The sequence below is a fragment of the Ranitomeya variabilis genome, chromosome 6 (genome assembly GCF_051348905.1).
Source record: "Ranitomeya variabilis isolate aRanVar5 chromosome 6, aRanVar5.hap1, whole genome shotgun sequence".
Lineage (NCBI taxonomy): Eukaryota > Metazoa > Chordata > Amphibia > Anura > Dendrobatidae > Ranitomeya > Ranitomeya variabilis.
The window spans coordinates 274,585,933-274,605,023 of NC_135237.1; the positions used below are offsets into that span (position 1 = coordinate 274,585,933).

The 19,091-nt window shown below is 41.4% G+C and overlaps 1 protein-coding gene across 1 annotated transcript in view; it reads left to right on the forward strand.

Moving 5' to 3' along the window:
* Positions 1 to 19,091, forward strand: part of LOC143782325 (dynein axonemal heavy chain 5-like) — a 610,263-nt gene that overhangs the window by 287,494 nt on the left and 303,678 nt on the right. Inside the window, exons 43-47 of the mRNA XM_077269680.1 lie at positions 4,843 to 5,030; positions 6,525 to 6,719; positions 7,413 to 7,547; positions 10,442 to 10,631; positions 18,778 to 18,995. Of these exons, the coding sequence (XP_077125795.1) occupies positions 4,843 to 5,030; positions 6,525 to 6,719; positions 7,413 to 7,547; positions 10,442 to 10,631; positions 18,778 to 18,995 (926 nt within the window). The remainder of the gene's footprint in view (positions 1 to 4,842; positions 5,031 to 6,524; positions 6,720 to 7,412; positions 7,548 to 10,441; positions 10,632 to 18,777; positions 18,996 to 19,091) is intronic.

Here is a 19,091-nt window from a genome sequence, read left to right on the forward strand (position 1 = left end):
GCAATTTTTTTTTAAATTTTTTTTTATAGCAAAGTTTGAAATTTTTTTTCACCACTTAGGTAAAAAATAACCTAGTCATGTTAGGTGTCTATGAACTCGTACTGACCTGGAGAATCAAAATGGCAGGTCAGTTTTAGCATTTATTGAACCTAGCAAAAAAGCCAAGCAAAAAACAAGTGTGGGATTGCACTTTTTTTGCAATTTCACCGCATTTGGATTTTTTTTCCCATTTTCTAGTACACGACATGGTAAAACCAATAATGTCGTTCAAAAGTACAACTCGTCCCTCAAAAAATAAGCCCTCACATGGCCAAATTGATGGAAAAATAAAAAAAGTTATGGCTCTGGGAAGGAGGGGAGTGAAAAACGAACACGGAAAAATGAAAAATCCCAAGGTCATGAAGGGGTTAAAGGAGAAATCAACAGTAGCATAAGAACTGTGACATACATTAGCCAAAAGCAGTTGGTGTACTCTCTATAATGACTTGTTTTTTAAAGAATGTTTCTACTCTAGAAAATTGGTGTGGGTTAAAAGGGATTACCAATAAGCTGCACACAAAGTGTCCCTGCGGCTATCCTCACCAATATACTGTGATCTATGGACAAACATAGCAGTAAGTGTTTAATATTCCTGCAGCACCACTTCAGGGGAAATGTAGAATTACACAGGACCCATGTAACTGAATGGATTGTCTGTGTAATGCAACAAAGGACAAGTCCTCCAGAGACAGAATGAGACACTCAACACCTGATATTTTTGTCCAACCAACCAATGAAGTTCCTGAGCAAAGGACCCCATTTCTTACTGCTGACTTTCCAAATTGAATATTTGAAATTACCGTATTTTCCAGCGTATAAGACGACCCCCCAACTTTTCCAGTTAAAATATAAAATCTTCTTAAAAGTCGGGGGTCTTCTTATACGCCGTATGTCGTCTTATAGGGCCGGTGACTAATGTGCCTTTTGGGGGGGGAGTGGTCCTGATGACGAAGAGGGGGCGTCTCACAGGAAAGTGTGAGTGGAGCATCCCCCATTACCTCATTGTAACTGCAGCGTGGGTTGCTGGGAGGTGCGGCTGCTGCTCCTCTTTGTGCCTCTTCTGTGCTGTGGGGTGGCGGCGGCGTATCTTAGTGCAGAGTCGGGGCTCCTCCGGCATCTCCTCAAAGCCCGGAGGCACCGGCATCTCCATTGCTGCGATGCGGTGGCCTCCGGGAAAATGGCCGCAGGGGGCGGCGCATGCTCAGATTCAGATCTCGTCTCCCAAGATCTCGGGACGAGATCTGAATCTGAGCATGCGCCGCCCCCAGCGGCCATTTTCCCGGAGGCCACCGCATCGCAGCAATGGAGATGCCGGTGCCTCCGGGCTTTGAGGAAATGCCGGAGGAGCCCCGACTCTGCACGAAGAGGAGCCGCCACCCCACAGCACAGCACCCACGCGGCACAAAGAGGAGCAGCAGCCGCCGCCTCTCCCCAGCACAGAGACCCCACGCTGCAGCTACAATGAGGTAATGGGGGATACTCCACTCACAGTTTCCTGTGAGACGCCCCCTCTTCGTCATCGGGACCACTCCCCCCCACCCACCATATACACATTGGTGTCTGCACTCGGCGTACAAGACGACACCCGGCGTATAAGACGACCCTTGACTTTTAAGAAGATTTTCAGGGGTTAAAAAGTCGTTTTATACCCCGGAAAATACGGTAAGTGTTTTAAACAACACAAATTGTATCATTGTTAGTGACATCTTGTGCTTGGTCACTGGCAGACATTGATTAAGGTAGGATTTCTGCTTAAAATGTTAATCATGCAATTGCTTGGAAACCACCGCAGAGTATACATAGACTTTTCCAGTCTGCATTTTAAGTGCACACTACAGTGGCAGCAGCCCGCGGTTTAAGTGACTATAATATTGCTAAATAATTCAGTGGCCAGTGCCCCATTTAAATACGGAGTATAATATTCAAATGAATGCTCAATGTTCTGTGCAGATATATTGGACGTGATTAGCCAGTAGCACAGATAAATAATTGTACTATCTAATTCAGGTGTTGGTTCTTGTATTTTCTACTTCCAGCACTAACTCGCCTATATCCTGCTAAGATAGAATGGGTCTTCCCTAGTATCACAAGAGTTAACTCGTGTCTGCGATCGTTTGTTAATTCATTGCTATCTGAATCTTAATGTAAGAAAAGTAGAATGTGTCTGGATAAAAAGTATTTAAAAGCTTAAGTGAAGAACTGAATGGAAAAGCATTTCCACCTTATAAGAGAAAGCGGAGAATGTCCAAGGTCATGTTATCATGAAAATGCATCCCCAAGAGAAGTCTGTGCAAGGAACACCTCGCATTATGTGCTTTCCTATACAGACAAAATCTTGGTTGTTAAATGTGATGACGATAAGATTTGTCACACAGCACAGAATTAATGGACTTGACATTACTCAGAAATTGCTTTGTCTAGACATGTATGCAGTTAAATATAGAGAAAACTAGAATAAATTTAAGGACATATATATCCTAGTCACATTACCAGTTTTCAGTATAAAAATCCCTGATTTTACAGTGACCCACAATGTAATATTGACGATATGAATGTTGCATACATCACCAAGCTCGGACTGGCCCACAGGAGAACAAGAGAATTCTCCGGTGGGCCCCTGTGCAGGAGTTGGCCACCACCATCTTATATGAGCAGTACTTGGCACAATAAACTTGAATCGCTATGTACATACAAAGGCAACATCTCATTTATTTAACAATCAACCCATTTTATTGTTATACAAATTTGTGAATGATGGTAAAGTCATATTGGCATGTAGCTGAAAAGTGCGGCCCTGGAGTTGATGCTACTGGTGGGCCCTGGGCATCCCAGTCCAACATTGTATATCACTCTGTCGGAGATTATTACTCCATTACAAATTACTTTGCTCATTTTATTTGACTAGTTCATATACTTGAGTGTTATTGTGTTATAGATATACAATTTAAGGTACCAGTGTGAGGGCAATCTATTCCATAAAATACAAGGGATTCTACAATTCTCCTGTCCCATTTAAATTTTATAACATGCCTCTAGCTTTTATTTTTTATCTTAGGATTTTTTTAATACATTTTAATATATATAGCATACGGTATTTCCATGGTATACACTTTATAAGCTTTAATTAGTCATGATGTTTCTGTGCTGTATTTCAGACTTTATTCGGTAGTCAGCACAGTGTAAACTCTGCTCAGTTTGGTTGCTAAGGTCACACTGCCTAGCAACCAGTCTGATTTCACAGGTATTTGGTTCAAAGGTAATTGTTTTGTCTGCTGTACTGAAGTTTAGAATAGTACATATAATATCTTAAAGGGAACCTGTCATCAGGATTTTATACCCCAAACTAATGGAGTATATGTGAAGGTGCTTTAATGCGGATGGCATACTTACCTTGCTTGAATGAAAACCTTTTGACATTTTCGAGAAATGAAACGTGGGACAATGCACTCTGCTGCCTCTCTCCCTATTCCACACCCACCGCCTCCCTCCTGGCTCTGACAGGTCACTCTTATTTCACTGTAGATGAATAGTATTGTTAGATACAGCTCAGGGTTGCTTAATCTGCATGTGTTGATCCAGCCTGTAGATGATAAGTATCAGTAGATGAACCAAGCTCATGAGGCTCTAGACATATACGATAAAGTCCAATGATAATTTGACGTCCAGCACACAGTGGTTTAACATCCAGTAATATTTATTGTAGACCCAATAAAATATAGACAATAAAGTTTTTCTGACGCGTTTCAAGTTGTTTCGACCTTTAATCGTAGAAGATCTACGACTAAAAGCCGGATCAATTTGAAATGTATTAGAAAAACGCCTCTGTACCTTCTAAATGTTAATGGATTTACAACAAAGATAAGATTATAATTATTGGATCTTTTTTCAGTGACCTGCTTTTCCTACTGAGAACTCTCATCAGCGCCATCAGAGGTTTACTGGGCACTGATGGCCCTTATGAGAGATCTTGTTAGGGAAAGCAGGTCACTGAGATAAAAGTGAAATATATTCTTACATCTAACCAGCGGCAGACACTGCGTTAGAGGCGCAACACTACAGACACTTATGAGCACGTATATCCACTGAGTTCACCCTCCTTTATCCAAGTGACGTATTCTACTATAATCCGCTAACCTGCTTTTTGTCCTCCCTACTACAAATTTGAAGCCCTGGACCTTGATGCCTGATTAGACATATAGCCACACCGGCTCTGCCCACATCTAGTGACTTATAACAGCTATTGACACAATATAAATTTGGAACTTTTGGCCTTCACGTCACATTAGATGCATAACAACTACTGGGTGATTACTCTCCCTTTAGGTCACTTAGTGCTGTACCCCATATATTTGGACCCAATTGACGTACAGGGACACCTGCTATACTTACCACTTGAGCAGTCGGTTTACTGAAGAAGGTCTCGTGTTGACCGAAACGTTTTATTTTGGACTGCAATAAAAAAACTTTTTTCAAAGCTACAACCACGAATAAGTTGAGTGCCTAATTATTTACTATACTGAGATAAAAGTGACCTGTCAGTCAGATAATGGAGGCAGTTAGCTGGTGAGGACTAGGGAGAGACACAGAAGAGCTGCAAGTGCATTGTCCCCACACTGACACACTTGCATCTTATTATCAAACAATTTCAACATTGGATTTCTCTAAAAAGTCAAAACTGTTTTCTACAAACAAGGTAAGGATTTGGTTAGAATTGAAGCACCTTTTATATGTTTGTTTGTTTTGTTTGTTTTTTTTTTCAATTTAAGAATTAATCAGTTTCTTACACTTTTGTGTTTGGCACAGGCTTGGCACAGTCCGGAGCTTGGGGATGTTTCGATGAATTCAATCGCATTGAGCTCCCTGTACTGTCCGTGGCTGCACAACAAATTTATATAGTCTTACAATGTAAGAAGAACAAGAAAAGCCAATTCATATTTACAGATGGGGACGTCGTGGACATGGACCGAGAATTTGGAATATTTTTAACTATGGTAAATTCATCTTCACTTAAATTAAACTGTCTTATTTGGGGAATGATGAATACTATAAATGTATTAAAGCGGATTTCTCATGAACAACACACATCACCTGTCCATATGAGCGTTGAAAAAGATATATCGTAGCTGGAGGTTAAATCCCCGATCACCGTTCCCAAAGTCGTCTTTGTGAATGGAGTGGTAGTAGAGTGTGACCACCACTGTATTCACTGTCGATAGGAGTGGTGTTTGTACATGCACTGACCAATTAACGTGGGACTCTGGGACTCCCATTTTTGGGATCGGTGTAGGTCTGAGAACCTGGATTCTTCAGCATTCATACATTTATAATCCATCTTCTTGGGCATCCCCTTTTAAGGGTATTCTCTAATAATTATTTTAATAAAAAGGTTATTCTCATGTGATAGGGAATTACTACTCGATTTCTGTGGGGCCAACCACTGGGATCAGGTGCCCTGCTTCTCCACTCATCCTTATGGACCTGCCTGAGCTCAGGGCTTAGCTAACTCTTTCAGAATGGATGGAGTGGCAGTGTGCATGATCAACCACCGCTTCATTCACACAAGGCTCTTCAGAGCCTGTGTTCTCAGTATCGATGGGGCTCTCAGTGGTTGGACCCCAGTGATCAAGTAGTTATCCCAGTCCTATGAATAGGAGATAACTTCTAAACTTGAGGATACCCCTTTATTAATACACAAACCATTGCTTTTTATTTTTTTTCAATTGCAGACTGCTGTATGAACATATGCTCATTGGCAGCAGTAGATACCACAAAGGATAATGATTGGGAAGTCTAAATCATTTAGAAAGATTTACTGGTTCCTAGCAAGCTGGCCATCACATTTTATTGAATGCTATGCACAGAGATGGTGGTCACCTTGGATCACATAAGCTGGCATACAACTCTGTCCAGTTAATATAACTTTATTAACGCTTTTTATTGTGCTTGGAGCACGTTGACATGTTGGAAAGCTGAAAGTACATTTCCAGTGCTAGCTTTGAGAATGCTAATGTAAACTCCATACTTGGCTAAATGGTCTTTGAATTCTCATAAGATAACCTCATGATCTTTCAGCATGAAGAAGAGAGGAACTTGCACAGCTGCAGGTGCCCAAAAGCTACTGTTGGCCTGGCTCTGTAGTTAGTTATTTGTTAGCAGACAGCTACAGGGAAAAAGGCCTACAGTCCGACAGAATTGTTCTCTGGCATTACTTTGTGCCAGCTGTTTTGCAACCAACAGCGCCAGTGAGTGCCAGTAGAGGGAAGATACAATTATTATTACCAACAAGCTAAATTTTCCATGTTTCTTTTATTTTTTTTTTTGAAGAATGATTGCACACTGACAACTACCAGTATTATTTGTATTCTTTTGCTTGCATTATATAACTATGTCTTTAATAAGATACCTTATGGAAACAGTTGATGAAACATATATATTCTAAATCACTATAAATACTTGCTATTATATATCACCTTTACTTCCTTAAGAACCCAGGTTATGCGGGACGTCAAGAACTCCCTGAAAATCTGAAAGTTCAGTTCCGTACAGTGGCCATGATGGTACCAGACCGTGCTATTATTATGAGGGTAAAGCTTGCCAGTGCTGGCTTTCGAGACAACCAAATCCTCAGCCGCAAATTCTACACCTTGTACAAGTTGTGTGAGGAACAGTTATCTAAGCAGGTAGGTTGGTCAGTATGGGGACATGATGAGTTCTTTGAGCTTTGAGACTAGTTTGATCTGCAATGCTATCCAAACAGTTACAAATCTTCTTATCCTACATAACAATCCACATCTCTTAATTGATCGGACAACATAGAAATGGGTATCATGTACTTAAAGGCACACTGGTATACTTTTGTATGTTTTGGCATTTTCACACCGGTTTTAGCCAGCTCTGCCAAAGTGGGCTGATTAGGAGCAGGACGGGATATGGTAAAGCCCATCCAACAATTTCATGAAAAGTTGTAGTATACTTTACACCAGAAATGTTACTCCAGTTCCTAACTAGAGTAACAATTCTGAAGAAGGCACACCACCAGTTGTAATATGCACTAGTTCATAAGGCGGTATGGAACTGTTAATGAATTAAGTACATGTTACTCCAGCACATCCATCACTACGACTCTACGTACTCTACCGGAGTCTTAGTGAAGCTGGCCCATAGCGTTAATATTCATATAACTGAAAAATTTAGCTACCATCACAATGATTGTCATATATTGCTAATAAATAACTATTTGAGAAAACACTCAGAAACGTAGTCTCTGTGCATAATGATACGCACATGTAAAAGTGTTGTGTTACATATATGCATATATTTCCTCTTGCTCTTTTTCGGTCATGTATATACTGTATATATTTTCATGTTATTAGGTTCACTATGACTTTGGACTGAGGAATATTCTCTCTGTCCTTCGAACTCTGGGGGCAGTGAAAAGATCCAACCCTGATGAGCCAGAGAAGACTGTTGTAATGAGAGTTCTGCGTGACATGAACCTGTCAAAGCTGGTACGTTACAATTGGTTGGCTTATAGGTGCTTATAGAAATGGAGAACCAGCCATTTCAAATGGCGTTGACATAGCAGGTGGCAGATTTTCCTAGACATTTGATTTCCTATGACATTATTATTATTATTATTATTATACATTTCTATAGAGCCATTTATTCCATGGCACTTTACATGTGATTGTGAGCCCTCGCGGGCAGGGTCCTCTCTCCTCCTGTACCAGCTATGACTTGTATTGTTCAAGATTATTGTACTTGTTTTTATTATGTATACCCCTCCTCACATGTAAAGCGCCATGGAATAAATGGCGCTGCTATAATAATAATAATAATAATAATGTGAAGAGGGGGCAAATATAGACAACTACATTAAACATGAGCAAAAAGCAAGGCACACAGGTACATAAGGAGGGAGGACCCTGCCCGCGAGGGCTCACAGTCTGCAGGGGATGGGTGAGGATACACTAGGAGAGGGTAGAGCTGGTTGTGCGGCTGTTCAGTAGGTTGAAAATCACTGCAGGCTGTAGGCTTGTCGGAAGAGGTGAGTCTTCAGGTTCTTTTTGAAGGTTTCTATGGTAGGCGAGAGTCTGATGTGTTGCGGTAGAGAGTTCTAGAGTATGGGGGAAACATGGGAGAAGTCTTGGATGTGGTTATGGGAAGAAGAGATGAGAGGGGAGTAGAGAAGGAGATCTTGAGAGGATCGGAGGTTGCGTGTAGGTAAGTACCGGGAAACCATGTCACAGATGTATGGAGGAGACAGGTTGTGGATGGCTTAGTATGTCATTGTAAGGGTTTTGAACTGGAGTCTCTTCACGATAGGAAGCCAGTGAAGGGCTTGGCATAGGGGAGAGGCTGGGGAATAGCGGGGAGACAGGTAGATTAGTCGGACAGCAGAGTGTAGGATGGATTGGAGTGGTGCCAGAGTGCTAGAGTGGAGGCCAGAGAGTAGGAGGTTGCAGTAGTCAAGGCAGGAGATGATAAGGTCATGCACTAGTGTTTTTGTGGTGTCGCGGTCAAGGAATGCATGGAGCCGGGAAATATTTTTGAGTTTGAGATGGCAGGAGGAGGCAAGGGCTTGGATATGTGGCTTGAAAGAGAGGGCAGAGTCGAGGATCACCCCGAGGCACCAGGCGTGTGGGACTGGGGAAAGTGAGCAGCTGTTAACATTGATGGATAGGTTTGGTGGAGGGGTAGAGTGAGTAGGGGGAAAGATGATGAATTCTGTTTTGTCCATGTTCAGTTTTAGAAAGTGAGCAGAAAAGAAAGCTGAAATAGCAGACAGACATTGTGGGATTCTGGTGAGTAAGGAGGTGAGGTCAGGTCCAGATAGTAGGTAGATCTGCATGTCATCGGCATAGAGTTGATACTGCAAACTGTAGGATTCTATGAGCTGTCCCAGGCCGAAGGTGTAGATGGAGAAGAGCAGGGGTTCTAGAACTGAGCCTTGAGGAACACTGGCAGGTTAGGGATGAGGTAGGACGAGAGCAGGTCAAGTGTGCTATATCACAGAGAATCAAATTTAAGTGCCAGAAACCTAGCTAAATCACTGACATAAAGCACTATATTAACCAATAAAGTCAAATAACACAATAAAACTTAACATTTACTAGTATTACAGATAAAAAACACACCCATGACCTAAAAACGTCCTTTGTTTGGCTGAAAAAAGATACACAAAATCCCTGATATGCAGACTATCTGTGCCCTACCTTGCGCTCAGAGGTTGGCACCCTAAGTCCTGCGCAGTGGCGCCCCCACTCAACGTAGGCTCTCCCTGACTCACCATAATAGGCCCTCACGTGCAGAAAAAAAACAGCAAGACAAACAGCAGACCATACACTTCAGACAGACAGATACATAGAATCGTCACAATAAATAATGTGCTAAATATTGCAAATAAACTCTGTGCAAAATAGTGTGCTTATTGCTATTGGGAATATCGCACACTTATACATTATTGCACATATTCCCAAATAGCCTTTATAATATTAATAATTAGGGAATATACTCTGCACCTAAATATGCCCTGCCTGCCTGCGGGGGTTGGCACCCTACAATCCTGTGCAATTGGCGCCCCCGCTCTCGTCGTCTGGCCCTAATACACCCTAACAATACCAAATGGCAAAGATAGATATAAATATATACATATGGGCTACAGACAGTGCAAACCCTAATTTTGTGATGATTCAATACAATTAAACATCAAGCATGTTCATATTGGTGACAATTGAATACACCTAAACATTAAGTATCTTCATCTCAACGCGTTTCCCTGAGATCGGTTCATCAGGAGACATACTTAAATAATAATCCATGCACCACGTCTCTGAATAGAAAATAAGGAGGTGAATCACACTGGAGAAGCGTGCCTTGTATCGCAGTGGGGAACAATATCCATCCCAAACCCGCAGGTTACAATCAGCCTAATTTTCAGGGATTCCCTAGCAACCAGGCAACCCCCACATGTACTTATGCTGGCTAACAGATGTAAATTATTCAGCTGCGGCAAGAAAAACTAAATCTCCGAGCACTAAAAAATACTCGGAGGACCCCCGAGCATGCTCGAGAAATCTTGAGTAACGAGTATATTCGCTCATCACTAATTGGTATGTTTAGCTTTTTCAGCTTCATAACATTCTCCTGGCTGACCAAACTGCATGTTCAATGTGGCGGGTGGTCTGATGCCCAATAAAGCAGAACATGACAACACATGACATCTTTCTACTTCTTTAATCGTTACATTTATGTGACCGTGTGAACTATGCTCCGTACAGCTGAATATAAAAATAGATATGCAGATTGGATTAGTTCTAATAAACGGCCTTAATATTCAATGCTTCACCATTTTATCTTTGGCTACATTTTAAATATACTAATATTATTGATTACCTTCTAGGTGGATGAAGATGAGCCTTTGTTTATGAGCCTGATTAATGACTTGTTCCCTGGTATAACTCTGGATAAAGCTGGTTATCCAGAGCTGGAAGCTGCCATTCTGAAGCAGACAGAAGAAGCCGGGCTTATCCATCATCCTCCTTGGATTCTGAAACTTATCCAGCTGTATGAAACACAGCGCGTGAGGCATGGTAAGAGTGCTAATTGCGTTGTGGCTGGGGAGGAATAATTGAAACCGGGATCTGCTTTCTATTGGAACAGATATTATTCAGGATTACATTCTTTCATGTTTGATGTCATTTTTTAAAATGTTTAGTTGGTTATCATTTGGTTTAGCTTATGATGTTAAACAAACCTCAAAAATGTATTGTTGCATTGGAGTTCTTGGAGTTGGATGCAATCCTGATTTTGACTTAAAAAGCTGTCCCAAATCAGCACTGTTTCTTAAGACTCACACAGGTCCTAATCCCTAGAGGGTTTGTTAAAATGTGATGGTTAAATACCTTGTGCAGATTTTCATTAAGGCATGTGCGCACGTTGGTGTCTTTAAGATGCTGGCAGAACCATAGAGTTTTCCAAGGCAAAAATGCTTATGGAAAATGTTGGTGCACATTTCCCTGAAGCGTCTTCGCCGGCATCTTTTGAGTTATTTTTGTGGCAGCTCTGCCATGACTGCATTTGCTCTGTACTTTCAAGTAAAAAGAGTGGGTGGCTTCTTCCAGGGGGATTGTACAATCCAATCCAATTCACATACAATCGCCCTGGAAGAAGCTGACATGAAACGCACGTTGGGGTCCTTGCTACCGTCACTCAGGTTTCTATATGTTTTAATATTCATGTTACCATGCTTCATTACCTGGTGTTGTGTCAGTACATCTGATATATTTGGCTGTTTGAAATCTCTGCATTGCACTTTAATTATGATACTTATTTTGCTAAATGAATTTGTTATATTAGATGGATATATCTGATTATGTATAGTTACTATTCCCTGCATTGCACTTTGCTTAGTTCTAATGTTGCACTTTATATGACCTAATAACTGTGATTCACTTGAGGAACTTTATGTCTCATATCTTTTACAGACCATTTGGTCTTATTTTTCAAACACGTGATCAACTCCTGTGGACACATTAGTATTATTGTTGAATCTGTGTGATAAATTGATTATTTCATTTAATACTTTTTTGCAATGCATTCTACCTAGGGTATTTCATTTTTGCCATTTTTACACAGCATTTTTTGATTGCTTGGCATGGTGCTCTTTCCTTTACATAGAAATATTTTGTTTTTACATATCACTTTACTTGCAGTATATCTAGGAAAGATCTTTTCTCTTTTTATTATTTATTTATTATTTATGTGTGTCAATTGTTTTCTTTGTTGAAATTAATACAATTTATATTTTCTTCTATTGGGCATTGGCTTCCCTTTTCCTTGTAGGTTTATTGTATTTTTGGAAGTGCCTATATTACATTTGAGCCATATTTGGGATTTATAATATTTATGTGACCAAGACATTTGAGTAATTGAGTGTTTAGCAAGGATGTAATTGTGACACCTTGCATTGTATTGTTTAGGCCAACTTTCCAGAATGTAGAATGTATTACAGCTTGTATGGATAGGTTTGCTTCCAATGTAGATCCTAAATCTGTTATTTTTAGCATAGTTGTTTTGTTTTTCTACGGTGTATGACAAAATCATAGTCTCAATATACCTTACTGGCAGATTATGATTTTAAGTTATAAGAGTAAAACAATATGTTTTGCATTGTTTTCTTTGTAATCGAAAGAAAGAACATTCATAGCATAGAAGAAATAAGACTAGAAACAAAACCCTTCCACTTTATGTTACATTCAGAGGCTGACACATCTTCACCTGTCCAGGCCCCCCTCCTCGTCAGGCCCCAGGGGCAGTATATGGCCTTCCCTAATAACTGCACATGCGTCCTCACCGTTCTTGATTTAATGCCCTCCATTCTGGGCAACTTCTTGGTACAATGACTTCCATCCTGGTATAATGTCTCCCATCCTGGGTCACTTTCTCTTATAATGCTCCTCATTTTTGGTCCCATCATTGTATAGTGCCCCACTTCCTGGACCTTTTCCTTGTATAATGCCCCCCAATCCTAGGCCCATCCTTGTCCCCTTCATTGTGTAATAATCCCCATCTTGGACCCTTTTCTTGTATAATGCTTTTCATCCTGGACCCCTTCCTTGTATAATGCTCCCCATCCCATGTCATGATATAATGTTCTGCTGCTCTCTTCCCATACAGTAAATTTAAAAAGGTAAGCGATTCTTCTTACCCTTTCTACTCCCATGACATGCAATGTCCTTTTCTGTAGCTGAATTCTTTCAGCCAACATGAGCAGTGCATTACCTCACTGCCATGTGACACTCGTGACTGGCACGTCAACTTCAGCTGCCAGTGTCACGGGGTTGCGCCGACAAAGAGGAGCCAGAAGACCTCAGCGTCTGATTGCTCCTACTCTTGCGCTGAAAAGAAGCACTTCACCTTCTTTTTAAATGGTTGTAAATTTCTTTTGGCTCTAGAGGGGTTAATTGGCCATGTTTAGAGCTCTGGGATCTAGGGCTCTCAGCTGTACACGGTTAGCCACTCCTTTCCCCTATATAATCTGGGTCCTGAATGACACACATTGTCAGAGCTAGCTTTTGCTGCATGGCTGGGAGGATAGTAGTTGGTGGTTATATGAGAAGGCATATGGTGCGTTTATCTGTGACTTTTGCTTGGTTTAGTAAGTGTGATAAATAATTCTCTTTCCTTTTCCTATTTTGTTTTTTCCCCATCCTCCACTTCCCGGTGTATTCCTCAGTTATATGTGAGTGAATATTTGTGTGCCTGGTATTTTCCATTTCCCCCGTTTGTGTTACCTTGTTCATCTGGTTGGTGTATTACGGTGCACAACTACTCCCCTCTTCCCTGGGTGGGGGAAGGGTACAGATGGTGGGCTGGTTCGGTAGATAAGGGGGTCAGGGCGACTGACTCCCGGCCGGAAAGTAAGAGCAGATCACCGCTGTGATCTGCTGTGATCTGCTTTCACTTTACGGCGGCACTCAGTCAGAGCAGGAAGCAGACGGCAAGGGACCTGAAGGACACCGGAATGTGAGTATGTATGTTTTGTTTTTTTTTACTTTTACGCTGGTAACAAGGGTAAACATCGGGTTACTAAGCGCGGCCCTGCGCTTAGTAACCCGATGTTTACCCTGGTTACCCGGGACTTCGGCATAGTTGGTCGCTGGAGAGCGGTCTGTGTGACAGCTCCCCAGCGACCACACAACGACTTTCCAACGATCACGGCCAGGTCGTATCGCTGGTCGTGATCGTTGGAAAGTTGCAGAGTGTGACAGTACCCTAACTATACCTGGAGGGAAGCAGATCGTTTATGTTTATTCAAGGTGATCAATCTGCTCAAGCAAATGGGAGACTTTAGCTGCTCTCTTTTTTTTTTAGTCTGGGTCCATGATTTTTTAGTATCTCTCTGAGGACACATTTGAGTGATTCCCATTCAGACGGTAAGGCAGTTTCATCATGCTCATGGATATTTGTGAATGAGTCTATAGCCTCACGAAAGTCTGAGATACAGAGTGAATCTTTAAGCAGATTATCATTTAAGTTCCAACATCTGAGGCCTTGTTGGGAGTCCGGTATAGTCAGATTGCAATACACAGGCGCATGATCTGACCAAATAGCAATTACTGAGATGTAGCTATGCACACGGTGTGAAGGAGAATACTACGTATAATCCTTTGATGCATGAAGGATACTACATCCGGACACCCAGTTGGAGAGACTGGAGCACGTTTAGCAAAGCTTTAGTTTATTTTTTAAATTAGTGACTCATGTCCAGGGATGCGTCTAAAGAAGGATCCAAGATTAAAGTCACATCCAATGATAATAAGGCCCTCCGCAAAATTTGTGTTGAAGGCATGTCTTAATTTGAACATAATTAGAGAGATAGAAGTTTGCCAAAGTCAACATTTTGGTGTAGAGATCTGAACAAGCACATACCTCCCCTCTGTGTCAGACTGAGTTTTTAGTATGCGGCAGTAATCTTTCTATGCCTATACTCACCCCCTTAAGGTACCTTCACACTAAACGACTTTGCAACGAGAACGACAACGATCCGTGACGTTGCAGCATCCTGGATAGCGATATCGTTGTGTTTGACACGCAGCAGCGATCAGGATCCTGCTGTGATATCGCTGGTCGTTGCTGAAAGTCCAGAACTTTATTTGGTCGTCAGATCGGCGTGTATCGTCGTGTTTGACAGCAAAAGCAACGATGCCAGCAATGTTTTACAATGGTAACCAGGGTAAATATCGGGTTACTAAGCGCAGGGCCTCGCTTAGTAACCCGATATTTACCCTGGTTACCATTGTAAAAGTAAAAAAAACCCACTACATACTCACCCTCTGATGTCTGTCACGTCCCCCGGCGTCCGCGCTGCTGCTCAGAGCTTCCTGCACTGAATGTGTCAGTGCCGGCCGTAAAGCAAAGCACAGCGGTGACGTCACCGCTGTGCTTTAGGGCCGGCGCTTACACAGTGCAGGGAAGCTGAAGGCGAGGAACGCGGCAGACACCGGAATGTAAGTATGTAGTGTTTTTTTTTTTTTACATTTACACTGGTAACCAGGGTAAACATCGGGTTACTAAGTGCGGCCCTGCGCTTAGTAACCCGATGTTTACCCTGGTTACCCGGGGACTTCAGGATCGTTGGTCGCTGGAGAGCTGTCTGTGTGACAGCTCTCCAGCGACCACACAGCGACGCTGCAGCGATCAGCATCGTTGTCGATATCGCTGCAGCGTCGCTTAATGTGACGGTACCTTTAGACTTTGAGAAAGCATTTGTACTGTGGTGCCAAGATGAATAATATTTGTTAGTAAACTGACATTGAGGTATATGATTGCCTCTAAAGTTGGTTTTCTTAATAAAGAGAAAATATACGAATTGTTTATGCATATGATAAAACACTTGAGCTCTTTTCTCTGGAACATTAAGTCCTCTGACATTCAATGAGCCAATTTTGAGTTGTGCCATATAGTATGAAGAAAAAGGGAAAGGAAAAAAAGATAGAAAGATTTAGAGCAAGGAGGAAGTATAGACGTTAGATAGTAATGTATGTCTCTCATCGTCTAATCCAAGAGGTATAGAATATGAATAAATCGAACACTAGGAAACAGAAAGTCTATTCAAGTCCCTAACTGGGGGTTGTAGTTGCAGGCATAAGTAAACTTTCAGACCTAGGATTTGCATTAGGGGGAACCATGGAATATACAGCAACTAAAGTAATACAGCCTAATATTATAGTAATATAATATGAACTTGACTTAAATTCCGCTCTAAGATATAACATGCACTGAGCCATTCTATATAGTGGAAGAGTGGCACTTAAAACTCCATTAACTATGTCTAATTACAGTATATACTTAAAGAAAAAAGTAAACATAGGAAAACTGTCTCTCATCAGGGAAGACCAGATTAATTTCAGGAATTCATATGATTGTCAGGTTTCTTTCCGTCTAGGTGGATCACCCTCAAGTTCCTGATCCATTGAACACCTACTGCAACATGCTGGAACTCTCTGTGGCAATGGTAGAGCATATGGCCAGTCAGATATATGGATTCTGGGAATGTCCATGGCATCACAGAATAGCCTCATGCCACTTTGGACTTTCAAAGTATATTACGCATCATTTTTCCAGACCTGCAGCTGGAATGGGTACCCCCAGGGGTATGCCAGGCCATTTTCCTGGAGGGTATCCAGTAGTGGTTTCAATACTCTTCTTTAGCAAGTATGATTTGGTATAGAAGACCTGTGAGCAATTGTATGCGTTTTCCATTGAAATCAACAGGGCCTAAGTCCCTTTCTTCATAATAACCTCTTTCACATTGAAAAAATGTATGCAACATATCATGTCCACTGGGACACTCAGGATATGGGCCATGACGGCCTGGTGTACGGGTGCCCTGTCGATCTCCAGCTCCTTATCAATAGGATAATTGAATAATGTATGTAGTGCTGGCATAATTGCTTGTGCTTTGATGCTTTCAGGTAATCAAGAAATCCCATCTCCACTATGCGTGCACCTACGGCAGACTGCAGCATGTCTATTTATCTTGAGGAGACGCTCAGTCTCCACAAGGTAAATATCACCTGTCCAATGTATTGGACGCGGTGAATGTGCACGGTTCAGTGAACACATGCGGAATCACCTGCGTTCAAAAGCCGGCAGCGCTTTCGACGCAGCAGACGTGCTGCGTCCAAGGCGCTGCCAATTACTGACCATGGGGACATAGCTTAAGATGGCCCACAACTTGTATGACATCATCCTCTAATCTCTGTACCTTGTCAGTAATCTGTGACAGGCTAGAAGTAAGGGAATGTATTTCAGTTCTGTATGTGGCCTCCAGCCTCTGTATCTTTTTCTCCATAGCTTGTTTAGTAGGGATAGACTCTATATGATGTTTCAGATTAATTATGGTGTTCCCCATATCAGAATATGCTGTGGCTGGGGGAGGGGGTAAATTCCGATTTGAAGCAAGCACTGCTGACTATGTGGGAGTACAGTGAAACTTGTGAAGCTGTTCTCTTGTGAGGCTGACATTAAGAGAGGAGAAGTTGCTGAGGTACTTGCAGACTTGATCTGTCTGGCATCATGAGGGTTATGACTGCTTCTAGTTCCACGCTGAAATGAGGCAGTAATGGCGCCAGCTGCAGTGCGGGAAGATGAGTCCTCTGATAAAAACACTGCACTACAGACCTACTGACAGAGGTGTAGGACCTCAGATTAGCCTTTTATTTCTTGTCTTCCTTTCCCATAACGGACGGCATGTGGGAGGCTGTAAATTACTTATAATTCCACTAGGAACATGGTCTGAAGAGGGAGCTGTGTGTGTCCTCTAGGTGCCATGTCCAGGCCACGTCCCCTGCATTTAACAGGTTAACTGCTGCGGGCAGAACTCCACCTGCGGCTGTTATAGGCAGATGATGGATGAATATCACAGCCATCATCTGCCTGGAAAGATGTGGCCTTGGTTTGTGAGCCTGCATCAGGGCCAGGGAGCCAGTACATGATGCAACTGTACATAATATGTTGGTAAGAAGTTAATTAAGCTAAGCATTTTCTGCAACTTATATGTTAGAATAGCTGTATTGATTTTCTTTAGTTGTTTGCGAACCAAATTGAAAGCCAGGTTCGCATTGTTCAATCCTTTGTCAAATATGGCTTACTTAGAATGAAAAGACAGATCATGGGTATTATGAGTGTTACTCTTCATTAGAGCTCCATAAAAAGCTTGTCCCATCTCGGAAGTGTGCTCATCATGTTTAGGAACTCCTATACAAGTGAACTGTGAGAGGGTCAGCTTCACAGCCAAGTTTCTATTCCCATTGGCATGAGACATGGCCGTGTTCTTTGTTGGCATGAGACATGGCCGTGTTCTTTATATAAATGCAAGTTTTCGTTTTGAGACATGCACAATTCAGACATTTATGGCATATTCTGTGGTATCTCTGAGACAGGTAAACCACTTTAAGGGAGTAATTCGATCATTTTTCTTTTTTTCCCACTTACCACATATAAAAGCAGATCTCCCACATGAGATTACGTTAGTATTGCTTGGTTTGTCCTAAAAAGAATAAAGTGCATCTAAAATACAGATAGATTTTTGTTTCTGTAGTTATGAATGCAGATTTTGTGCTCAGACCTTTGGGACATTGGAACCTTGTTTCTAAAATATGTTCAAATTCTGCACAATGTGAGTTTTCTAAATGTTTCCAGAATGCTAAGTCTAGCACTATGATATTCATGTTAGGATGAATAGTGATGAATGAATGTTACTATAAATTGGTCAGTTGTTTGGAAAACAAATCCGCTGATTACAGCATTGGTGATTACGGTAAAGTTAGCATTTTATACACAATGCTGTAATAAATGTGTAAGAGAAGTAAATAGAGTTTGACGTATTACAAGAATACATTATTTGCTATTTTAAAGTTCTGTGCGAGAAGATAATTGGTTTGGATGTTCATGAATGCTTTTCAAACAAATTGGGTTCTAAGAGAAAATGCCACGTTTTGTGAAACAAACTCTTTGACTTAATAATTTAGGAACCTTCTAAAATAAATTAGAGCGTTATTGATTTTGCAGCCAGAATGGAGTCTAATACATTGGTTGATTTGTTAACATAATCTTGTTTTACAAGTTCTTTTTCTAAATACTATTGAACGTATCTATAAATCCACTTATGTTATCATTTATGAAAGCAACAACCTAAATCCCAATCTAAACAGTGCACTGTTTTTTTTTAAGGAATGATGACTTTGGGACCTAGTGGCGCAGGCAAAACAAAGTGCATTAATGTTCTAATGAAAGCAATGACGGACTGTGGGGCACCTCACAAGGAAATGCGAATGAACCCTAAAGCTATCACTGCTTCTCAGATGTTTGGCACACTTGATGTGGCCACAAATGATTGGACAGATGGTATATTTTCAACTTTGTGGAGAAAAACATTAAAAGCAAAGAAGGTAAACTCAGCAAATAAAACTGACAATAGCACATGTTTGACTTGCGTAAACCAGTGAATAGAAGAAAACAAAGTTAAGAGAGTTGTATAAAATAAT